Source organism: Eumetopias jubatus, unplaced genomic scaffold (assembly GCF_037043125.1).
Source record: "Eumetopias jubatus isolate StellerSeaLion01/CBP00866 unplaced genomic scaffold, mEumJub1_p1.0 scaffold_3, whole genome shotgun sequence".
NCBI lineage: Eukaryota > Metazoa > Chordata > Mammalia > Carnivora > Otariidae > Eumetopias > Eumetopias jubatus.
In genome coordinates, this window is record NW_028274809.1 from 101,382,130 (window position 1) to 101,400,294 (window position 18,165).

The 18,165-nt window shown below is 41.1% G+C and overlaps 1 protein-coding gene across 2 annotated transcripts in view; it reads right to left on the reverse strand.

Annotated features, from left to right (window-relative positions):
• The window catches only part of CUNH2orf76 (chromosome unknown C2orf76 homolog), a 91,317-nt gene that overhangs the window by 22,366 nt on the left and 50,786 nt on the right, over positions 1 to 18,165 (reverse strand). The window contains exon 6 of one of the 2 annotated variants that reach the window (XM_028101304.2): positions 9,816 to 10,000. The exons of the other annotated variant lie outside the window; for it this stretch is intronic. Coding sequence (XP_027957105.1) covers positions 9,924 to 10,000 — 77 coding nt within the window. The 3' untranslated portion in view covers positions 9,816 to 9,923. Of the gene's footprint in view, positions 1 to 9,815; positions 10,001 to 18,165 lie in introns of those variants that run through there. 2 annotated transcript variants of the gene reach the window in all.

Genomic DNA, 18,165 nt, shown 5'->3' on the forward strand with positions numbered 1-18,165 from the left:
GACAGTTCAAACAGAAACAAATGACAACCTAGGACACTTATCTTGCCTATTGTGAATAACCACCACGGCGCTTTTCCACCTGGTAAAAAGCCCTCACATGAGGCACAGGATCGCCTCCAGGCATACACAGCAATCGCACCACACAAAAGAGCTGTCGGCTCCACGAATTCGCAGGTGCAGCAGCAACCAGCTTTAGACCAATAAAAACAAACTGTGGATGAGATCTTTAATCTCATTTCCTCAACTCCATTTGAAACACGTATGCACTCAGGACTGCTAACCAATTACTCCAGGGCCCAGTCTATGACCGTGCATAAATCTGGATGACCATTCTTCAAGTGCAGAAGCTTCTAGAGTTCATCCAATCTACAACAGGTCTACTTTGCCATGAAATGAGCTTCGAGAATCTGTAAGGCTCTGCCTTAGGATTCAAATACAGTCTCAAAGTCTTTCATTCACTCAAGAAGGATTTATGCTGGCCTATTAAGTGCCAGAGACTGTTCTATATGCTGGAGGCATCCTAATAGCGGGAGACTAGAAAAAGAATTTTTTTAGAGTTAGAGGGGCAGGGAGTGCTGCAGAAGGCAGGCATTTGCTATTTTAAATAGCGTGACTAGGGAAGTCTTCCTAATGGCATTTATGCAGACACCTGACAGAAATAGGGAAACTCACAAAAATAACTAGGAGAAAAGGCACTGCAGGCAGAGGGAAGAGCAAGTGCAAAGGCCCTGGGGTGTGAGTGTGTTTGGCATACACCAGGAAGGGAAATAAGGCCAAGGTGGCTATACGGAGAGAGGAGAGATGCTGGATGAAGTCACAGAGGTCGTAAAGGCTGATCACATAGGACCTTGCAAGCCTCAGCAAGAGACTGGCTTCTTTCCTGAGTAGAGCATGACAATTTATGTTCTAGAACAATCACTCCGACTCCTGGGTGGAAAACAGCGGCAGGGCAGGAGTAGGAGCAGGGAGCCCCATTAGGCTATTGCAGTAATCCCAATGGGGGACAGTGGTGCCTCGAACCAGGTGATAGCAGTGAAGAAAGTGAGTCGAGGCTGAATGCTGGATATATTTCAAAGGCGGAACAGACAGGGCTGGCTCATGGACTGGATATGGGGTCTAAGACGTGAAAGAGAAAGGACTCCGAAGTTTCTGGCCTACACAAATGGATGAGAGTTCTTTCCTTTGGTGGGGAAGACTGAGTGACCAGGTTAGGGAAAACAGATCTGAAGCGTGTTTTCTGACATGTTAAAGTCTGAGATATCTGTTAGTTGATTAGCCACCTTAATGGAGATGGAGAGTGGCCAGTTCAATGTATGAGTGCTAGGTTCAGCAGGGAGATCTGGGCTGTGGGATAAAATGAGGAGTCCGCAGCATGTCATTGTTATTTAAAGCTCCGAGATGCAGGAGTTCATCAGGGGAGTTCCATGCAAATAGAGAAGCCCAAGGACTGAGCCCTGGGGATTCCAATGTTGGAGGAGATGACAAAGGACCCACAGAGGAAATGAGGATGAGTGGCCAGTGGAACATGAGGAAGCCACATAAATAAAGTGTTTGCCCACAGGGTCATGAGATCGAGCCCCGTGTCGGGCTCTGCGCTCAGCACTGAGTCTGCTTGGGATTCTCTCTCCTCCTCCCTCTGCCTCTCCCACTCATGTTCATGTACTCACTCTCTCTCTGTCTCTCTCAAATAAAGTAATCTTAAAAAAAAAAGAAAGAAAGAAAAGAAAAAGTGTTTGCAAGAAGGAAGGTGTCCATTGGTTCATGTCAAATGTTTCTGACAGGTTAATTTGAAGATGGAGAATCATATTCCTTTGGCAAGAGGGGAACCACTGGTGACCCAGACCAGAGCTGTTACAGTCAACTGATGGGAACAGAAGCCCAACTGGAGAGAGTTGAAGAGAAAAGGAGAAGAAAGCGGGAAAAGGAGGGTGTGGATAACTCTGTTAAGGGTTTGCTGTAAAGGGAAGAGGGGGCAACTGGTGCGGCGGTCAAGATGGAAGACACCACAGCACGTTCAGAGGCCTCTGGGAATGACCCAGAAGAGATGGGAGGACAGCCCTGCAGTGATGCTCTGGGCGCGATGTCCAGACAGAGGACGGACTTGGAAAGGAGCACCACTGGCTCACCACTGTCACAAGCAGGGGGACACGGGAGTGCAGCCGGAGCAGGCCATCTGCCAATGGCCTGTTTTCTCAGTGAAATAGGAAGCAAGGGCAGCAGCCCAGAATGAGGAAGAGAGGAGGTGTCAGGGTCAACGGCCAAAGAGAACCTGGGGGACTAAGGGACCCGGAAGTGCAGAGTTGCAGGGCAAGGCCAGGAACTTCCTCGAGCCTGGCAGTCATGAACCAGAGCTTTGTCAGCCCACATCCTTTTACCCGGCCATGTTCAGTTCTTCCCGGCACAGAGTGGGATGAAACCCCAGGGCCTGGGGGCGCTGAGGGGATGAGAAGGAGGACCAGAGAATCTCAGGTTGGGGGGGGGGCGTGAAAAGGTGGTAGGGGCTGTAAACTCCAGGTCTGGTGAGGCTGAAGAACTGCTGGACAGGGCACCAGACCGAGAGAGAGGGAAGGGCAGGAGGTATGGTATGAAGATCATGTTGCAGGCTGGGGTGTGGTTGCTGGTGGTGACTAGGGCTAAGGTGTGACTGTGGGAGCAGGCTGAGACTGAGTCCATGATCACAACACTGCAGTCGAGCTGGTCAGTGGCCTGAGAGCCCCATGGTACTGGAGGGCTTGTCTATACTGAACTACAGCAGGAGCAGGACTGGAGAGGTGACAGTGAGCCAAGAGCTAACGCGGTGAAGGAATGAGGGGGAGTGGCCTGGGGGCCTGCAGGTGTCTGCAAAGGGGGTAGGGAGGTAGCAGTGCGTAATCTGATGGCGTAAGGAGCAAAGCTGGGGCATACAGAGAGGAGGCAGGGCAATGATTAAGAAATTAAATGAGCTTTTTGTTTTTTGCTAAAGAGAATTTAACACCGAAAGGATAGGAGACAGCTCTTGATCTTTCTGGCTCTCATTTCCCACCAGGTGAGAAATGGAGCTGGGAAAAGCCCTCATGATCCTCATCTTTCCCATTTGCCTTAGTCCTGTTGAAGAAATGGGAACTTCAGAGTACCCCGGTCATGGCTCTGACCCCCAGAACAGCGTCACTGGCAGGGACATCTTTCCCTGTGTATTGGACTTAACAGGAATGAGGCTAAAACCAAAAGCTTGAGTCTCTAAGGCAGCATTCCCAAAACAGCCTGCTTTCATTTATTTCAGGAGTCGTATGACATTACCTGGGACCTGAAATGGATGTGGTCCATCGTAAATCTCACTACCCAATGAATGACATTACTTACTGAATACTTCTGTAAGTGCCAAAAGCACCCAGCAGAGCGGGGTCACTGCTCTCTGAAAAACCACACGGCAGAGACAGCTGCATGACACACATCCTGTATGTTTCCTTTAAATGATATAATCCTCTCACTGACTAATGATCGAAAAGCGAGTCTCCAAAGGCCATTATCTAAAGTCAACGTTAGTATTATAACCCAAAATGCACCTTTGGGGGTGGGGGGTAGGGTGGGGAATAGTCTCCGGTCTGATTCATTGAATAAATAGATCTCCTTTGATGGAAAGAAATGGCAAAAGCTGTGCTCTCCTCTACCACCAGCCTCCCTCCTGTACGTAAGTGCTGGTCGTGCCGAGTGAAAGGTGGAGAGTGGCAACAAGTTCTATGCTGTGGGTCCAACGTGAGAGATGGGAGCTGCCCAGACCTGCAGAACCCAAATCCCACTGTCTTCATAGTGGAGTTCAAAATACTGACCTCACATCAATTAAGGAACTATTCTGACTTCAATTACCTTTGCTAATCTGACGAGTCAGAAAAGCTTTGAGTAAAAGGGGGGGCAACTGCCAGCAACCGATAATCAAAGCCCTGCCCCCAACACACACGCACATAATGAAGAAAAGATGACAAGACTCGGGTCCTCAGACACCGTCATACTTGGACTTCTTCTCTTCCCACTAAAGAGGTGGTTCCACCACCTTAGATGCACCCTTCTTGCCTTCACATGCAGCGACAGTTTTCCAAAGGGGTCCAGGCAAGGCCACCTCTCGGGGTGTCCCAGGTAGGCAGGGACATCATCCCCTCTCCTGCTTGCATCTGGAACAGGCAGAAAGACATGGCAAATAAAACACCTTTGGTATGGAAAAAGCTCCTTGAACTCATAACTAGGCTTGGCTAGTTAGTGGGACTAGGGCCTATTAAGCTCTTGTGGCACAAGAGGAGGAAGTAAGTTCTCTTCAACTGAAAAGGGCAAAAAATCACATAGAAGGAGTGCCAACCACCAACAGTGGGACACGGTCTCTTGGCCTGTGGTTGACCCCCTTCCTACCATGTTTCTCCAAGGGCCCGACACCCCTTGTTTTCAAAGAATGGCAGAATGTGGGATTTGAAGTCAGAAAAAAGCTGCCCTCGGACTTAACCAAATTTCAGGTCTTGGGCAAGTGCCTTAATGTCCAACAACATCAAGGTTCTTGGCTCCAAAATAAAGTTAATTCTGCTGCACTGCTCATAATAAGCATCATAAGACACTTACTGAGCATGTAACTTCGTGCTAGGCTCTGTCTACTAAGTTCCCATAGGCAATCTCGCTTCATTCCCCAAACTCTGGGAGGTGGGGATTGTCTTTTCCATTTTACAGATGGGGCTGCCCCCAGTTCTTTCCAACGAGACAACTTAAATGAGATAATAGGTAAAACACATGCAGTGTCCGGCACACAGTGAGGATTCAAAAGGAAAATGAGACACCTCAACTGTATTTAAGAGAATAACGTTTTAAACATCAAAGGATAACGCTTTAGAACGCACGTTTTTAAATAATGACATATGTGCAGAAAAAGGTATGGAATATCAGTCTATGCAAAGGAGTGACCTTTGAGGAAGGGGATTTTCACATTACCTTAGAGTTGGTTGTTTTTAGAAAGCCGAGGTTACCTGTGTAACTTAAAACACACCAGAAAGATCAGAAACACTGAAAAACGTATATAGAAGAAATAACCTAGATAGAATATGCCAAAATGGTAATGGCCATTGCCTAATGGGTTTTTTTTCTTGCTTAACTTCTATACAGGTATTAGTTTTTACTAATTCTTAACACAAATACATTCTCCTTATAAACATTACAGAGGCTTTTCCCCTGTCACCTCCCAGTACTAGTCCCCTCCCCAGAGGTAATCAATGTGATCAATTTGGTGTATATGCTTTTGTGCATATGTATAGATGTGTATATTCATATACATGTACACATATATATACATTATAGTTTTTTTTAAATAGGCTCCATGCCCAGCATGGAGCCCAATGTGGCGCTTGAACTCATGACCTTGAGCTCAAAACCTGAACTGAGCGTGAGAGTCAGACGCTTAACCCACTGAGCCACCCAGGCACCCCTATAGATATTTTGTGCTTTTAAACAAATGACATCACAGTTTGAGTTCTGCAATTCCATCCATCAGGATGTCCCAAAGATGGTCACATGTCCACAAATAAGATATACGTCCTTCATTGTTTCAGATTAAGTAGTTGAGAACATAGATACACCGTAGTTTGTCTATTCTGCTACTGACTTCAATTAGGATGTTTACAGTGTTTTTCTATTGCAAATAACACTGTGGTGGATTCCCTTATAAAATGCCTCCTTCTGCAGGTGTGAGGGTTTCTTTGGGTCAGAGTCTAAGAAGTGGAACCTCTGGATCAATGGAATCTGCACATTTTTTATTTTAATAGCTAGCAAACCAAATTGCTTGCCTAAGTGACTGTATACGAATTTATATTCCCACTGGTACAGTGGGCACACATCACTGCCAATACTTATTACCAAGCCCTTTTTACTCTTTGCCAACTTGACAAATGAAAATGTATCCTATTGTTTTGAATTTCCTTGAATAACAGGATGTGCATCTTTTCACGTTTATAAGCCATATAGATTTCCTTTTTTATGAACTACTTCTTTATAAAATGTGTTTTTCTGCTGCATGTTTGTCCTTTTCTCATAGACCTATTATAAAAGTCATTCACAAAATCTGGAAACTTATCCTTTGTCTCCTTTATAAGTGCAAGTAGTTTCTCCCCATCTTTGTCCTTCAACCTTTGATTTTTTTGGGGGGGAGCTAGTTTTTCATACAGACACATCAAATTTAGCAAATTAGAGTATTTGCATTTTGTGTTTTAGGGAGAACTTCTTTATCCCATGGTCATAAATATAATCCACTTTTTTTCTAATAAGCTCATCATCTCATTTTTCATGTCAAGTTATTTAATCCATTTGAAATTTTAGTGAATGGCAGGAAAAAGGACCCTTAATCATTTTTTTAATGCCTAGTCAGGTGTTAAATATCTTTTTCTTAAAAATACCTTTATTATATAATAGGTTTCCAAATACATTCGTCAGCTTAGTTTGCTATTCTATTCCTTTGATTTTTTTTTTTTTTTTTGGTCTATTTCTGTATCACTCCACAGCTGTTTTAATTCCTGCACTTTTAAGATATATTTTTACATCTGGTAGGCAATCCCCCTTCCTTCTTGCTTTTCCAAGTGATCGTGCCTCCTTTTGTACATTTACTTTTCCAAATGAATCTTTCAATCAGTTTGTCAAATTCCAGTATAAACCCTTTGGGATTTGTTGGAGGTCACACTAAATTACAGATTTGGTATAAATCTATGTCTTTATTATACCAAAGCTTCCATCTATAAACACGTGAGGTCTCTTTGTTTAGGTCTCTTATATCCTCTAGTAATATTTCTGTAGCTTTTGTGCACATGTCACTGTAGGTTTGTTATCAAGCACTCTGGAAGTCTCTCATTGCTTCTCATAACGTGTCAGTTGATCCTCTTGCAATCCTATTGTCTGCAAATGGTTTACCTCCTCCTTTCCAGTATCGATGCTTATGACTTTTTTTTTTTTTTTATCGTATTGGCTATAATAAGGCCTGCGGGACAATCCGGAATAGTCCCGGCAACAGCAGTCATCTTGGTCCTGTATCTTCTCTAATACACTTGCTTAAAACACTTCTCCATTAAGCAGTTTTTGTGGGTAACTTTGGTCAAGTGAAGGAAATCCTCTTCTAGTCTTAGTTTTTATTCATGCCTGGGGTTGCAGATCATCAAATGCTTTTTTGGCATCTATTGAGATAAGCGTAATTTCTTTCTCCTTTAATCTGTAGGTTTTGTGAATTACTTTGATCGGTTTTCTATAGTTTTGAACCAATCTTCCATTCCTGGTGATAGCCCTTTTTAGTCATAATATAGGTCTGTTTGATTTTCACACCTGTGTTTATAACTATATGTAACTAACAAGGAAAGTACACACCAGAACAAAGGGTCATATATGCATATTTTTGCATTTTTGTTAAAAAAGAAAATATACAGGTAAAGATAGATTTAATTTTTCTTAGAAAAGAAAAACGTGTGTAAACTGAATGTGTGCAAAATGAGCAAATAGTGTGTGCTTTCACCTGTTCTACTCACTAAATTTGGGTTAATGTCGTCACCATCAGGCCACTCACGGGAGCCAGAATCCACCGAAGCCCCCACTCCTCCTTCTGCTACACCCTCTACACACAGCATTCACCAAGTCCCAGGAGCCCACCGGTGACTCTACCCCATGCCTCTAATGGGAGGCCACAGGGCAGAGTGGGCAAGGTCAGGACGTCAAGACACACCCAGCTCCAATCCCACTGCACATGATTGCCCTGCTTTGATGAACTACTTTACCTCTCTGGGCCCCAATTTTTTGATCTATAAATAGATAGGATACTATCAAGACTGAAAAGCTATGGTCAAAATTAAATAAGATAATATATGTAAAGTACCTAGCATGATGCTTGCTGTGTAATGCATGAGCAAATGTTAACACTATCTCACGAAGGTCTCCTCCCCTCTCCTTCTCCTGTGCCGTGCCCTAGGTCAGGCTCTCCAGTCTTCATCTGGTCCATGACAACTATCTTTCTGCCATCAGGACATGGCTGCCAAAGCTCCCTTTCTAAAATACAAATCTAGCCATGTGATGTTATCTGTTTAAATCTTTCCACTGGCTTCCCACTACCTACTAGATAAACGTCCAACTCCTTAGCATGAGGGATAAGGCCCACCTTAACCTCCCTCCTGACCTTCTCTTCCTCCACTCTGGTCTAAGGGCTTTCCACACCAGTACATTGAAATCTGTACTTTCTACAGAAAATCAAAAGCTCTCTCACCGTGCTTTGCATTTGCATATGCTGGTCCCTTTTCCTAAAAGCCTCTCCCTTATCTTCTACTAAGCAAGAATTCCTATTCAACCTTTTAAGAACAAGCTCAACTGATACTTCTTTTAAAATAAAAATTAATCCCACATAGAATTAACTACCCCATCATCAATGCTCCCATAGCAGTTCTCACTGCCATTATATTAAGATTACTTGCTTAAATATCTTTCCCCACTCACCAAGGCAAAAACTGCGTCTTTTATTTAATTCTTTGTTAACTCCCCAGAAGCCTGGGTCATTGGTCCTTTTTTAATGAATGAAATGATGAATAAAATATATTTTCTGTTTTTTTTTTAATATTTTATTTATTTGAGAGAGAGATAGAGAGATAGAGAGAGCATGGGAGGGGGGAGGGTCAGAGGGAGAAGCAGACTCCCTGTTCCCCAGGGAGCCCGATGCGGGACTCGATCCTGGGACTCCAGGATATGACCTAAATAAGGCTCTACCACACCTTTCAACAAAGCAAAAAAGCATATTCTGATTATGTTAACCAGACTTCAAAGCTGATTTTTTTTTTAAGTTAGCCTCTACCACAATGAAACCAATTTGCCTTACTAGCTATTTTAAGGGTTTTTAGAAAAATTCTAGAGCCAACTAACCTCGTAGGAGTCCTGATTAGATATACATGCTGGCTGAGAGGCCCCTTTGAAATCACTAGTCTTCAGGTACTGATAGCCATTATCAGGAATCGAGACTATTATATTATTTTGAAAGAATGTATCTTTCATGACTTAGACTTGTTCTCAATGAAGTTTTCTTCCAGAAGTGCAAATATCCTGCTACCTTCTCTCTCCAAAGAAATGAGTTTGGTTCTATTATAGTCTGTTCCTGAAGTAAGGGAACACAGCTCAGGAAAAAAAAAAAAAATTCAGCCATGTTATTTGTGTAGGCTGAAATATGAAAAGAAGAAACTCTCTTACATCAGAAAACCTCCCTAAAATATACACAATTCAATTCATGCATGGCAGCATATCATCGTAAGCAAAAAGGTGGCACTGGTGGTCATCAGAGACTCATAATCTTTGCTAACTACAGACAGTAACAGTGCATAGTGGCTCTAATAGAAACTGAAAAAAAATACAAAATGAACAGAATGACCTTAGTCTTAACAAACTTTTTAAAGAACCCAACATGCAAGCCACCCAAATAACCCCTAATTTCAGAAAAATAAGTTATGACTAAAGAACCAATATTCCATGATGATTTTTTTTTAAGATTTTATTTGAGAGAGAGAGAGCATGAACAGGGGGTGGGGGTCGGGCAAAGGGAGAGGGAGAAGCAGACTCCCCGCTGAGCAAGGAGCCAGACTTGGGGCTGGATCCCAGGACCCCAGGATCATGACCTGAGTCGAAGGCAGACGCTTAACCGACCGAGCCACCCAAGCACCCCTCCATGACAATTTTTGAATAAGTATTTCTTTCACTTAAAAAAATGTTTTTCTCATAAATATATATATTATTTTACAACAAGAAAGAAAGAAAAAGGGCAGACCTGCAGTTACAGAAAACACCACAGACTTCAACTCAAATAGCAGAGCCTGAGATTAATTTTTAAGTTTATTTGTCAATTTCCAAAACTCACTAGTGGAATAAAGAGCTTAATACAGGTATGCAAAAAGGGAGCCCCCAAGAGGTTTTCACCAGGATGAAATGGGATTAGCTTTGTAGTTCTTATAATCTTCTTCACAGAAAAATGCAATTTCAGTTTCATGAGCTGGAAAAAAAAAAAAAAGACAATGGAAAAAAATTTTAATGTAAAACTAGATTTTAAGCAAGCACTGAAATTCATATTACTCTGATTCAGTGTTTCAGATGCCTAAAGTGAGAAAGATGAGCTACTTGTTTGGTTTCACATTTCACCAAATCAATAAGAAGTATCAGCTGTCACTATAAGAATTTAGAATTCAAATACTTTAAAAGTAAAAAGAAAAAATAACCAAAAAAAAAATTAAAAACAAGAATGAGTACAAGACTGGTTTCCAGGAAACCATAAAATTATTCATGTTAGAGTCCTCGTAACAATCCTAGAAAATAAACGTTTATTTTTTTCCAAATGTGCTGCTCAGTTACTGAAGGAGGAGGGAAAAACGCTTTTTTTTTCTCTCTGAAATTAGCCCGTAGGTATAATAATTTAATACTTAGAGGATCAGTAGAATACTTTACAGATCACTTTACATTCTCCCTCATGACCCATCAAAATATGTGTCTGAAGAAGTTAATTTTTGGCCTGCTTATGACTAATTCATGAGGCTTCAACAATATGCAAAGTGAAAGACACAAATTGGCTTCTCCCGCAATACCTTCAAACACCTCTAATTATTCACAGGGGATATGGCACAGCTAAAGGACCCACAAAGGAGCAGAGCAGTCACAATTCTTTCAACCTAGCAGGTCAAGGACTCCGTCTTCTAAAACAATAAGTCAGCAACATTATTAATTCAGACTGGAGACAAATCTGATGGAGAGCCTTCCAATTATTAAACATGCAATTCTTTAAGGTGTGTGCCAACAAATTCCACATTTGTTTTTTTTTTTTAAATTAAACCAGAAGTTAATACAGTCTGCTTAGCTTTTACAGAAGAGCAAAAGGGCCTGCAGACTCTCAACAAGAAAACAGACGAGATTATTTGTAATGAATACCGATCACTCAATTAACATATCCTCTAAAAACAGACAAGTAAAAACTCTTCAAGCCAAATAAACAGGATAATAGGGAAAGATGCCAAGGATTACCACTGGTCTCTTAGTTTACCAAACTCATCTCATCACTAGAATTTATCACAAAAGAATGAAATTAAGGAGCTTAGCATGACATTTCAGTTAAAAAAAATGTTTTTGCTGGTTTTAAGAATATCAAATTTATTGTTTCTCAATCATGAGTTACCCATGCTCATTACAGAAAATATAGAAATGCTGAAAGAAGAAAATAAAGTCACCCATAGTTTCAGATCCTCATTCCAGTCCCAGTGCATCTTCAAGATTAAATGAAGATTAATCTTGATGAAAATCAGATTGCAAACTCTCGGCACAATGAGCCTGGCGGCGAGGGGGAGACAGGGCTGCGACAAACTGAGAATCAGTGAGAAGAGGCTGGAAACAAATGAACCCTGGGCAAACAAGAAGTTTGTACAGCTGAATTTGACATGAAAATAGCATTTAAAAGAATGGCTAAGGGGCGCCTGGGTGGCTCAGTCGTTAAGCGTCTGCCTTCGGCTCAGGTCATGATCCCGGGGTCCTGGGATCAAGGCCCACATCGGGCTCCCGGCTCCGTGGGAAGCCTGCTTCTCCCTCTCCCACTCCCCCTGCTTGTGTTCCCTCTCTCGCTGTGTCTCTCTGTGTCAAATAAATAAATAAAATCTTTTAAAAAATAAAAATAAATAAATAAATAAAAGAATGGCTAAGAGGCTCCACACGTAGAATCAGTAAAATGTTGAAGAGGGATTGGGGGGGGGGGCTTCAGAAAACTCAATATTCAGAGAGAAGATAATTTTGAGATCTATTCCTTTATATAAAAAGCTCCCGGGGTTTCCTTTTTTGAGGGGAAGCAAGCCCAAAGGTACACCTATATCATTTGCAAGTAATTCTAATCATCCTCCAAATGGAGAATGAGCTAAAAGCACCCTGTTCTTAAAATCACAACGCAAGGTTTTATCTACAATGTGCTATTTACATACAGAACTTTACATAGCGCTTTGCCCACGCAGCACTTTGCTCAATACACACTAACTGTAATTACAATTTTCACTTACTGCATTGACATTTATCTGTACCCCTTTTGAGAAACAAATACATCGTAGAGTTCCTCAGTATGGTAATAACAGGTTCAGGATAAGCTGAAGTAAAGAAAGAACTGACAAAGCATTTTTGTTTTGCCACATAGGTTTTCTTGGGTCTAATTAACTTACAGATCAATTCATTACTTATCTGAAGTATTTATATACCATCTCTCACAATACACACTCAACATGAGGTCCCCTAAGATAAAGATTTTCAGATGAATACTTTTTTCAAAACAACAACAAAACAAGACTGACAAATAGGTTCAACTCCTAATGCTTCATGAAGGCTGATGAAATTTACACCCTTCAAAAACTGGAAAACAACACACAAGTTCAAAGTGGGTTACTCTAAACATTCAAAAGTCAGACGTAAAATGTATTTTTTTAAATTTTTTCAAAGATTTTATTTATTTTTGACAGAGAGAGAGGGTGTACAAGCAGGAGAAGCCCAGGCAGAGGGAGAGGGAGAAGCAGGCTCCCCACTGAGCAGGGAGCCTGAAGTGGAGCTTGATCCCAGGACCCTGGGATCATGACCTGAGCCGAAGACAGACATTTTACCGTCTGAGGCATCCAGGCACCCCATAAAATGTATTTTAAACTTGAATAATGTGGTCCTCAAACAAACCAAATAGAATGCTTTTTTAAAATTTATAAAATGCTGTTGAAAATGTTTGAGAATGATGTCCTGTATTTACACCATGAATTTACTTATCAATTAGAGTGAAAACAAATTACAGAAGATTTTCAAGACCTCTGCATCATCACCCTTTCGACCATTATCCCTTAAATTCTTGCTTCCCCAATTCTACTTAAAATGGCTCCAAAGAACCCCAAGGAAGTCTACTGTGTGCCAGTCCCCTAGGGCACCTGATTTTAAATTAAATGTGCTGCAGGCGCAGTGCACTCAGGTGCAGAGTGCCTTGGCGTGTGAATCTGAAATGAATGTAAAATCTAAAATCCAATAAATACATTGCCTGTTCATCCCTTTGTCTTACTATCAAATGAAATCAAGTAAGAACCCTCCAAATACTGTGCACCATTTTAATATGACTTTCAAGTTTAATGCAATGAACACAAGCCAGGACATTCAAACTTTGGGGAAAATGAAATTAATAATTTTTTTAAGATTTTATTTTTTATTTGAGAGAGAGAGAGAGACAGCATGAGTCAGAGGCAGAGGGAGAGGGAGAAGCAGACTCCCTGCTGAGCAGGGAACCCAAATACAACGGTGGGGGGTGGGGGGGGGCTTGATCCCAGGAATCCTGAGCTGAGCCTAAGGCAGATGCTTAACCGACTGAGGCACGCAGGCACCCCTGAAATTAATAATTTTATAACGTGTCCAAACAGGTCAGCTCCATATATATACACACCTTTAACAGGAAAATGACTTTAAATAAAAGAATGTAAGAAAAACCAATTTTAAATGTAAAAGCTCAAGAAAAATTCAAGCCAATATACTTAAGCTCCTAACTAATTTATTCCAAAAACTCACCTATCAATGAGGATTTATTGCACAGTTTTGAACTCCCTAGCCTGTACCAGTCGGCCCCAAAGTAGCATAAGGCACAGCAACTGCTGTCTGAGAAGAGAGACAGAGACATGCACATGGACTCTGTGGTACAGATAATTAATGATCAGGCAAGCTGTAATGTGATAATAAGTACAGGTTATTGGCCAAAAAAAAAAAAAAAAAATACAGGAATGAGGTCTGGTTTCTGCAGCAATTTGAGACCAAAACGACAAAGTTTTACCTTCTCTCCTAATCCAGGAGTATATCCTATCCTTCCAAGGTTCATAAAATCTGAAACTACAAATCATTCAAAACTATGCTCACAGCTGAGTTATATATTTATATTTATTTTTTTTACAGCTGAGTTATATTTCTAAGTTTGCACCAAAGTGATCCAGCCAAGAGTTCCCAAACACAGTGCTTTATTTCACATTTGCTTCAAGCATCTGTTTTTTAGATCAGTGGGCAGAGAGGATTTCAAGGTTCAGTTTGAAGAGAACAAATAGTAAAATAAATCTGACCTTTTAGAGACTGGACACAGGCCTGTGGATTCCCACAGTGATGAAGGGAGGGTAAAAAGGGAAGAACAATCCAGACCCCTTGTTCTGGAATCCCAAATTCCCTGGGCCCACCACCTACCTTCTTGAATACCAGACTACCACTGTTTTGATGTTTAAGGTAAAGAACAGCCCCTGTAAGATGCCATTAAGGGAGGAAAGCATGTATGCCCTAAGATATTATTACTCAAAAGAGGATGGGAAAGGCACCTGGAATGTTCAGGAAACACAAATCAAACACGATCCTGATAAAGAAGTGAGAGTCAAAGAATCCTGCAATATTAGCTGTATATCTGAGATAATCAAAAGGTGCTGGGCACAAAGTCAGGGTTCTGGTTGTGGGCAGACAACATAAGTTGACACATAAAATGAAAACCGACCACGGGGGAGCTTTGGAATGATTACAGGATCCGGTTTAATGCAAACTCTTCCCTCAGAAAAGCACTTTAGGGTTTGGCCCGCTGTATCTCATTTTAAAATATTTCCAGTAGGGGCGCCTGGGTGGCTCAGATGGTTAAGCATCTGCCTTAGGCTCAGGTGATGATCCCAGGGTCCTGGAATTGAGCCCCACATTGGGCTCCTGGCTCAGCGAGGAGCCTGCTTCTCCCTCTCCCTCTGCCTCTCTCCCTGCTCATGCTTTCTCTCTCTCTCTCTCTCTGTATCTCTGTGTCTCAAATGAATAAATAAAATCTTAAAAAAAAAATATTTCCAGTAAAACACAACAGGCTTGAAAAGAGATACCCTGCCACCATTTCTTTCCTAAGGAAAGAGGATTCAAAAGATAATAGTAGTAGAATGTAGCCAAAGGAAAGAGATAAAACACCACCCCAAAAATACTGACATGCAAATTTACCACTTAGGGGAATGAGTCCATAAAACTACAATCATTAATGACAAGGTAAAAAATCTTTACATTTACAAATAACAATTCTAAGTAAAGCTTTCTTCTTCCTTCCAAAAAAAAAAAAAAAAAACGCACATCTTTTTACTGAGGTCTTTTAGCTCTGAGTCCACAAGCAAAAATGTGCCCTGACGTCAGGCGCAGAATATAAAATTGGGATCCGCAATGCAGTTAAAAGGCCGGGGCAGGAACTGGAGAATTTCTCCCTGAGAAAAGATATCTTCAAACAAGTTTGTTCCCCTAATTTCCCCCTGCTCACAGTCCTTCTCTTCCTTTCATGAATTCTGCAGAAAAGTCATAATGATAAATTTGTTACATTGGCCTTATTCCCATGGCAACTGTGATGGCAGAGTGACAGCTCTGAGCAAGATCAAGTGGGGAAAAGGGAGGGAGGACTCGGAATTCTTCTCTTCAACCACTTAAAAACCTAACCAGACACGGCACTGAGGGAGAGGAAATTCCCTAGAAAAATCACACACTTCAGGTATCATTTTTACAACTCTCCTCCCACTCAGAATTTTCTGTGGCCTCCAGAGGACCACCGCTTCCTTCCCCATGTGGATGTGAAGCTTCTCCAGAGCACAGCATGGTGGCTCCAGGTGACACGGACAGGAAACCATTCCAGCCAGGCCAGGAGTCACCCCAGACCAGGACTGTGGGCTTGCCAGGGCTGGCAGGCAGCGTGAGGTTCCAGGACCACCCTGGAACTAGTGGGGAACTTGTGACAAGAATCTGATGCTCATCAAAGACCCATGGCCTTACAACAAGAATGACAGAGAGATGGATCTGATTCTTACCTTTACAGGTGGTTCATTACATGAGTCTGAAAATGACAGTTAAGCCAACAACTCAGTATTTTAATAAATTCAAAACATTTGCTAATTGCCTTCTCTAAAATGGCTTCCAAATACGTGTTTCTGAGGGTCTCTACCTGCATCGTTCCAGATGTTTTCATAGGCTTTTCTCATTCAACTCTTAGGACAACGCTCTGAAACAGGTTCAATGGTTTCTGTTTTATCTTACAGGAATCAAAACAGAAGTTCAAAAACACTAAATGGCTTATGAATGGCCACAAAATAAGTAAAATGCATTGTTCCAGATGTTTTCATAGGCTTTTCTCAGTCAACTCTCAGGACAACGCTCTGAAACAGGTTCAGTGGTTTCTGTTTTGTTTTACATGAATTAAAACAGAAGTTCAAAAACACTAAATGGCTTATGAACGGTCACAAAATAGGTAAAATGCAGAGCCCTCATTCAAACCAATTTTCTCCAACTTTAGAAGTCTATCCTTTAAAACTGGTTCCTTAATTTACATGGGAACTGTAGAAAAATTTTAAATTACGAGAACAATTAGATAATACCGAGAGGGGAAAAAAAAAAATCAAATGCTTGCAGTGCCACCGGCCAGAGAACCATTTCTACAATTTTGTTACATGATTTTTTCTTCATATACACATACAGACATGTAAATATATACATTTATAAACAATAATGGCATCACACAATATATTCTACTTCCATGCAAAAAAGAAAGCTCTACATCAGTGATTCACAAATGGGGAAGGTGAGAGAACCCCACCACCCCATTGAAGGCACATCTCAACCTCGGGGGAGTCACAGAGCTTAAGGAAGCATACTCCTGTTGGCCTGGTAACAGACGCAACAGGAAGTTAAGAGTGACAAAGTCTTACTGGCCAAATTGACCTACAGGAAGTTAGAGGTAATATACATTCCCAATAGTAGTACCAGAGAGTATCCACTTCACAACACTCTTGGATACTACCACTTTCTTCACGTCTGTTAGTTTTGAAATTACTGCTTATCCAAGGTCACCCAGCCAGTAAGTGGCAGAATCGGGTTGTAAACCCATGCCCTCTGGCTCCGGTCTCTAATTCTTAACCACTAGACTAGTATGCTACATAAAATAGCATCTATCTTCATGTGCATTTCTCTCCGGACTCGTAAGGCTAAACTATTTTTCATATGTTAGCTATTTCTTCTATCAGTAAGATTTCTTGTATTTTTCCAAGCTAATTATAAGAGCTTTTTATAAATTCAGGCTAATACCTTTTGTCATATATGAAGTATCTTTTTCATAGTTTAGTGCTTCTCCTTTAACTCTGTTTACATTTTTTAGTTTTTACGTGGACAAATCTATCATTTCTCCCCGCTCTATGGCTCTGCCTTCAAGGTCATGCTTGAAGAGCTTTTCTCCCCAAGATTATGAAACTCCTAAGCTACATTTTATTTAAAAACAATTTTTTTAGGGGCGCCTGGGTGGCTCAGTCGGTTAAGCGTCTGCCTTCAGCCCAGGTCATGATCTCAGGGTCCTGGGACTGAGCCCCATGTTGGGCTCCCTGCTCAGCGGCAAGTCTGCTTCTCCCTTTCCCTCTGCCCTGCTCGTGCTCTCTCTCTCTCTCTCAAATAAATAAACAAATAAAATCTTTAAAAAAATTTTTTTTAAAATAATAAAAAACTGTTTTACATTATGACATATAATCAATCTACAATTTATTTTGGAATAAAGGTTGAGATAGGATTTAAATTTTTATTTTCCCAAATACTTTGGCAATGGGCCCAACATCATTTTCCGGCTAATTCATTCTTACCCCACTTATTTGAGAGGTCAAAACTTTATCATATTGGGAGATCTTACTTTTTTTTAGTTTGTTTCTTATCTTTTCTATAGAGGGTTCAATCCCTACATCAATACCAAACCAGTCTGTTATAATAATTATAGCTTTATGTTTTAACAACAAGCGGGGCCAGCTTCTAGGTGCCCCATGCCTCAGTAACACAGGTGCCACTTGCTATAATAATATAACAGCATTTGAGGAAATAAATGCCAAAATAAAAACTGTTTTCAAACAATAGCAACCTTACATATTTATAATATGAAATGACACTAAATGTAGCCAATAGTGTAGACAAACAAGGAAAGTAAGTCGAAGATTTTGTAACATGTAATTTAGAATCCTATTTAAATTAGAAGACCAGTCAGGAACTCACTTTAGCCACACATGTCACTCAATACTGAATTCCTGACATATGTCCTTAAAATAACTCAATGGAACACCTGTCAAAAAAAAAAAAAAAGTAAGGCTTCCTAACACGGACCTCACTTAGCGTGCC